This window comes from Neltuma alba, unplaced genomic scaffold (genome assembly GCF_004799145.2).
Source record: "Neltuma alba isolate B1F8T4 unplaced genomic scaffold, ASM479914v2 tig00002315_pilon, whole genome shotgun sequence".
In the NCBI taxonomy this organism is placed as follows: domain Eukaryota; kingdom Viridiplantae; phylum Streptophyta; class Magnoliopsida; order Fabales; family Fabaceae; genus Neltuma; species Neltuma alba.
Window position 1 is genome coordinate 14,487 of NW_021632818.1, and position 7,535 is coordinate 22,021.

Genomic DNA, 7,535 nt, shown 5'->3' on the forward strand with positions numbered 1-7,535 from the left:
TCTGCAATCTTCATTGAGTGATTTGAGGATTATTGAAGCTTGAGGGATGATGCTACAACCTGTATTATTATTCCCAATAATAATATCACTCTCTTTTAATGTCAGTCGAACCAACAATGACCAGCGAGGGATGATGTTAGGTATAAGTAGTGTCGTTAATAATGCATCGTCCCTCTTACTATCATCCTCATCGGCCCCTTCTTGTTCATCTTCCATTAATAATAATGTTGTCTCTACTACTTGATCACCTTTACTACTTATTTCTCTTTCATTCTCACTAATCATTTCTGTATCATCCTCACTAATCATTTCTGTATCATCCTCACTAATCATTTCTATATCATCCTCATCCTCTTCTTCATTACCCCTCACCTTTACAGAAAGCATGGGGTCATAACCAGTGTATGCATAACGAACATGATAGGTATGATGTTGCTTGAAATCATGTCCAAACTCAATTGGACTCTCTAACCAATCAACTGTCCTCACAAATGGAAGTAAAGTCGCCAAACTTTGTATTCCCATTCTCATGAATTCCACCGTCTCTCCCAATGGCATTCTCACATGCTTAAATCCAACACCACACATCATCTTGCCACATACCAACACCTTCATTATCACTTTATTGAATGTCAAATTGGGGACATCCAAATAATTGTACACAATCACTAACCCTGATGAACTTCTCCCTTTCATACTGCCCCCAACATTTATCTTCATTGGCCCACAATCTTCTACGAATAAATGGAAAAAATTTTCCGGGACAGTTGAAGAATGGATTTGATGTAAATTCACACAACCATTAAGAACTATCTGCCCAATCTCCGGGACTTGAGACAAATCTGGAAGTGCCATGAGATTTTTTGAATCATTTAGATCTATTTCCTTTAGATTTGGAAATTGCTGGAAAAAACAAAGCAGTAGTGTTATAAAAAATTAGATAACTCCACATACGTACAATTTAATCAAGAATTTTTCTTATGCCCATTACAACAACAGCTGGACTCCTCCCAAATTGTACAATTACTACTCAACCATCAATTGAAAGATAGTAATAGAGTAAACATTTGCATTATGAATTATTTTAGTCAATGTTTCTTATAATCAAAAGAACAAACAATTATGACATATGAGAAACTATATGTGCCTGATCTCCATCCCAAAACTGATGGATATTACTCTTTGGCAAATTAAGTTCAATAAGATCCTCAGCACAAAAACAATTAAATGTTTGCATTGTCAATTATTTTGGTAAATGTTTGATGCCACGTCTTACAATCACATACACCAACAAAAACATTATGACATACATTTGAAAAAACAATGCGTATGTACCTGATTGCCATCACAAAGCTGTTGGATATTACTCCGACGCAAATCAAGTTTAATGAGATTCTCAGCACAAAATTGTAATGGCACAGATGGCAATGGATATTCTTCCCAACTAAGAAACCTTAATTCTTCTGAAAGATAAACCAACTCTTCACAAATATTCAACTTTGAAGGCTTTCCTCGATCAGACTTGTAAACATCAAGGAATATTAAATCATTCATCCTTTGAAAATGACTAGCCCTCAATGTGATGCTTTTTATCTTGCTTGCATCCAATGACATGCATCGAATTGCCTCAATCCCCTGGTAATATTATCAAATCAAGGGAAACACAATTATCGTTACCTGAAAAAATGACCATAAATACCATAGAATAATTAAATATATCAACTTTTATCCAAATTAACACCGCCATATCCATTTCATTCAAAATTCCTTACAATTCATGTTTTTTCCGTAATATATGAATTTCTCAACAATAATAAATACACAGACACAGTAATGCATATAGCATGTGCAGATATTTAGAATATAACTAAAACAACAAAAAATTATTTGTTTTTTATTTTCCCGTTGTACTTCAACTAACAATAAGTTATGCTCACACATGCGTATGCATATATCACTCAATGAAAATTCTTTGTACACTAATTTATCTTTTAAAATAACACATCACGAAAGTCCTAGCTAATTTTAAATTATAATTCTTTTGAACATTACTAATTGTTATTGCAATCCTGTTTATCGTCTTCATGTCTAATGATGAGCATTGAATTGCCCCAACCGCCTACTGATCAAATTGTGGGAAAAAATCAGTAATATGTAAAAGGTCATCAAATAATAAATAGAACGATTAAATATATTTTTTTAGGAATTTCTAAATGAATATGCTTTTGCGCACTTTATTCAAACAATTCATTTTATCTTGCAATAAATAAATCGGACAATAACAGATACACACGCAGGAAGGCAGGGACAATGATACGAACAGGCTTACATGCGCACGCCTATATTTCATATAAAAGGTTAATCTAATTTTTTATCCCTCAAGTTTTAAACTATAGATTTTGATTTCTCAAATTTCTTTTCATGTAAAATATTGGTTATTCTTTACCAAAAAGACATTGATTCTTATGATTTAATAAAAACCTAGACCATTTTGTTCAACATGGTATGAAACTAAAGAGATTAAAAAAAAAGTCATGTAAATTTAAGGGATCAAAGTTATATTAACCCGTCGTATTAAAGAAAAACTAGTGCATATATAAAACCCCAGCATCTATAAAATTTCTAAAAATTTATTTTTCTGTTCAGATTTCATGATAAGTACTTTTTTGCAATATTAAATTTTTATAAGAAAACGCGTGTGAAGGTGAGAATATGCATGTGCAGTGTGTGAGAATACACACAATCACTTTATACTACATCAGATATCAATTAATATGAAAAAAGGTCAACCTTTGTGGATAATTTTATAATTTATTGAAGATCTCATGATCTATTTTTTTTTTTTTGAAAAAAAAGCCTTATATCATGCTAGTCATATTCTATCTCAACTTTAGGAAACGAATATTTCAAAAGTTTAAGAAGATTAATATAATGAATCACACCTAATAGAAAGACTCTGACCGCGCCAATTTTAGTCAAACAAAGGACTTCTTTTATTGGGGAAAAAAAATCTGATTCCGCAAACATTGGACTAATGAAGAATTTAATGAATAAACAAATAACTTTTAGAAAATAAACAACAAAATGAACCATTAAGAGAACAAAAATATACATAAAATCTTAAAAAATAAATTATTACCTTGTCATTGTTGGAAAAATAACGATAATATCCTCATGCCTCCACAGCCGAATGTGGATTGTCAGGATTAGATTTAGAAATTTCAAGCCCATGTCGATTAGTAGAGCATGCATCCCAATCCTTATGTTCATCCACTGAAATAAGGGATCTCTCTTCAAGGACACTTATCTCAATATCTGCACTAGGACCATATAAGCATCTTATATGGTGCCGAGAAATCCCCCGTCGTATGTTCAACAAAAATGCGAGATCAAGAAATGCTTTCTTTTGTGTGTCATCAAGTCCATCAAAACTCAATTTTAGCACATTAAAAATGTCATTGTGAGGAGTTTGATTTAGTTTCGCCATAGCACTTTCCCACTCTTCTTTTCCTCTGCCATGAAGAAAGCAACCCACTACTTTTAGAGCTAATGGATTTCCTTGACAATAATCCACTACCCCCTTCGATAACTTCGAATAGCTTTTCAAGGGCTCATGCTGCTTGAAAGCGTTCAAGCTAAATAGATGAAGGGCATGATGCGGTTCCAATTTCAGAACAGGATATGTTGCTGGAGATGCAGAAGCAGAAGTATTTTTAAGCACTTGCTTGTCTCTTGATGTTATAATAACTCTACTTCCTTCTCCAAACCAATTGCATGCTTTGATTAAATCTTCAATTGCTATAAATTGTCCACATCATCAAGTACCAGAAGAACTTTTTTACACTGAAGCCTCGTTTTGACAGAAGCGGATCTTAAATCGTAAGCATTAATATCATCATCTTTTAACTTCTTTAAGGCATTTTTTGAGCAATTTATCCGATCCATTTCCTTTTGCCAGTTGTTGTCTGACATCTTTAACAAGGCAGCAAGCTTCAAACTGTGCTTTCAATTTGTCAAATACAGCTCTAGCAAGAGTGGTCTTGCCTATACCACCCATACCCCATATTCCCACAATGCGAGCTTTACTTAGTAACTCTTCAACTTTCTGAATCTGATTATTGATCCCAACTAAGCCTTCCATGTGAATGGGTGGCTTGTGCTTCAATTTGCTCAAAACATCTTCGACAATCTTTTTGACAAGTTCGAGTTCAGGCCTAGCATACAAATAAATTAAAATAATGGTTATGTTTAATGCCCAAATTTAAGAAAGAAAATAAGAGCATCATGAGCAGAACGAAAGCTACCAGAAATTCTTTGAATCCCACCCAACTAGGCTTACTGAATCGGTCAAAGCATTTTTCCACTCTTGCACTTTATTTTGGTTGTGCTTAGATCTCTGCTTGAGCTCAGCAAATCTCTCCAAATCTCCCATTCTGTTTCCGAATATTTGATGGATCTACGTTGTAGAAAATTGGGATGACAAGCCTTCCGTACTTATCCTTACATTTCATAATATGAACGAGTTCATCCATACACCATGTTGAAGATGCATAATCTTCAGAGAAAATGATCAAAGATATCTCTGATTCCTCTATTGTTTTAAGAAGGCTCGATGAGATATGATCTCCTTTGTCGAGCTTGTAATCCATAAAAGTATGAATACCCGCTTGGCGAAGTGCCTCATAGAGATAACTTGAGAAAGTGTGACGAGTGTCTTCCCCTCTAAAGCTAAGAAACACTTCATACTTGATTGCAGGAGGAGGAGCATCAATGATTTGAGAAGGAGAAGAAACCGAGGGAATCGAATCAACAGCATCTTTACGACTAGATATGGAAAAAAATCATGAATAATAAATATTGGACTATGAGCAAAGCATAAAGTGAACATTTAAAGAACATGTTACCTAGAATCAAGTGGAGAGATTAATGTGATAGCTTTAGAAATTGCTATAGCCAGCAAAATCAATACAGCTTCTATGAGCGTTAGAGTAAAGGTTGCCTCCATGTGACTATAATCTCTTGCTATGACCTGAAACTTTTCACCAACCCGAAACTAACGTGATAAAGTAATATTTTCGGCTTTATCTTCTCAGGAGGTGCCATACTTTGACTCTTGATTACGTGATAAAAACATCAAACAAAATATTTAGGAAGTGGAACAAGTTACGGAACGATTGATGCTAAAATGAAGAACATGTCTTGTGGATGGAATAATGCGCAAGAAAGAATTCATCATGTGGTCAACTTACCAGTCAAGTGCACCCAAAAATTTTACTAATTGATTTGTCTGATGTTTCTTATCACCAACTGAATTTATTCTAAAGAAGCTATATACAGCGAGTAAAAAAATACTCGTGTTGAAGGTGAATCGGCCGTGTGTTCTTTTTTTTTGGGGAAAATTATATTAAAATCCCACCTAAAAATTAAACAAAAAATTACTTAAAATCATCAAATTAATTTCAACTCCAAAAAGCTCGTTGCAAGAAATTTTACTAGTTTAAACACTAAATTGTTCTCTCTGTTTTTTTTTTGGCGGTTGGACTGCATAAATTGATATATGTTTGTTTTCTGTGAAAAACAAAATTGTACCAAGCAAGGGGATCATGAAAACAGAATATATCAGTGTCTTTTCACGCGTAACAACAAACGGGGAGCGATTAAGGTGAAAGGAAGAACAAGCACTTTGCTTTTTATAAAATAAATAAATGGGCCATTCACTTCATTAAAAAAAATTTGAATAAATAGATGAAGACTTTAACCTATAGATCAAGTCCACCCATATCTTAGAAGGTTTTGGGCTCTGTTTTTCAGAAATTAAAGTATAAAGAATTCTAAATGTTGAAGTTTTTTATTAGATCTACAACCGTAAGGTAGCCATGAAGGAGAATTAATCAACAGCTAGTTCTAGGAGAAGAAAAGAGAAAATCTTTTGCAGAATTTTTCTGCGAAAATTCCGGAGAAAAATGCAGGAAAAACAGTCGGAGGAGCAATGGATCTATGGGACAAAGCAAATGAAAGAGAAGAAATGAACCTGGATGGATGTGGGGGGAAGCGAAAGAAATAGCTCTCACAAACCAAGGTCTCAAAAATGGCAGCTTCAGAACTTCGCAGGCTTGCTCTCTCTCTTGCAACAAGCTCTTCAATTCAGATTCAGAGATCACCATTTGCCTCACTGACGGGCATTTATCTCTGTTTCAGAGGCTCTAGTTTCCTGGAAGCTCGCAAGGCTAGTTTTATTGAATTATTGTGCGTCTTTTTTTTTTGGACTCAGAATTATGGTGCGTCTTGGGCAGCTTTAGAAAAAGCTTGTCCACAAGAGGCCCACACTTCGTAAAAATTATTTTCTTTAATGTTAAATTTCATCTAAACTAAAAAGAATTGAGGAAATAAAAATGAAAATGACATGAATCCTTTTCTTTAAAGAAAATAAGGATACGGGTCTTAACCCATAAAGATTAGGAAAATTTTCCATCTTTCATATCTTTTTTCATACATGACTTACTTTATGACTTAGTATTAGTGGCATTAAAATTTTTGTATATGCAAAGTAATTAATGTATGCTTTTTTATTAAAGAAATAAATTGGCTATTTTAAGGCATCACTTTTTGGTACTCCTCACCTCTTACCTCCTCTATCATTCCTGCTTTTGGGATCAACGAGTCAAGTCGTCCCGCGTCTGACAGTTATGGTAATTACTGGGCTGATTCAGTGTGTATTGGTATTGCACCCCCTTTTGCTATTGGAAAAAGTTACAGTCTCAAGGACTGCGTATTATAGTAGAAGAATTTTTGGCTCAATAATAGAATAATTATATGATACACGTATTTAATATAAAAAATAGTTGAATAGTTTAAATAAATTAAAAAAAGAGTTAATATAATTATTCATCTCTTAAATTGGTCCTCATTTGATTCTGGTCACTTAAATTTTAAGTTGTAGGTTTCAGTCTTTCAAATTTCTTTTTATTTAAAACATTAATCTCTATAGCTAAATAAAAAATCTGGATCATTGTATTCTTGAGAGACTAGAACCTAGAGTCTATTTGGTATGAGAAAAATGGAGGGAAAGGGAAAGGAGGAAAAATTTTCATAAACTTATTTTAAAAAATTGAAGAAGTGGGGTTAAAATTTTTTGATTTATTTTGATTATTTTTTATCTTATATTTTCTTCTTATCAAAATTTTATAACCCCACTTGTTTAATTTTTTAAAATAAGCTTATTAAAATTTTCTCTCTCCTCCCTTTCCGTACATTTTCTCATGCCAAACATACCCTTATAGTTTGAAAGTCAAGTGGCCAAAATCAAAATGAGAGCAAATTTGAAGAACCAAAAATTATATTAACTCCTTAAAAATTAGTTAAATTATTTATTTATAATAAATAGGTATTATTTTCGCTAAAATATTCTTACTAATCATATATATTAGTTAGAATTATTATTGGTGAAATTTTTAACATATGTAACTGTTATAAAAACTAACTTTTAAAAAAATAATATAAAAAATAAAATAAATTAAGATATTATATTTAAAATT

The 7,535-nt window shown here is 32.8% G+C and overlaps 1 protein-coding gene across 1 annotated transcript; it reads right to left on the reverse strand.

Annotated features, from left to right (window-relative positions):
- Positions 1–4,406: 4,406 nt before the first annotated feature.
- LOC114722023 (disease resistance protein RLM3-like) lies at positions 4,407–5,034 on the reverse strand. Its single transcript, XM_028907933.1, has 2 exons — positions 4,905–5,034; positions 4,407–4,824 (listed from the first exon to the last, which is right to left on the reverse strand). Exons 1-2 carry the CDS (start codon positions 5,003–5,005, stop codon positions 4,407–4,409), a joined length of 519 nt encoding a protein of 172 aa, XP_028763766.1. The 5' UTR covers positions 5,006–5,034.
- Between the last annotated feature and the right edge of the window lie 2,501 nt (positions 5,035–7,535).

What these genes read in the sequence shown, in the direction of transcription:
- LOC114722023 (XM_028907933.1), bottom strand. Translation starts at nt 5,005, where the DNA reads ATGGAGGCAACCTTTACTCTAACGCTCATAGAAGCTGTATTGATTTTG. An exon ending in ATCTCTCCACTTGATTCTAG is followed by an intron (nt 4,825 to 4,904) that starts GTAACATGTTCT and finishes TTCCATATCTAG; the next exon opens with TCGTAAAGATGCTGTTGATT.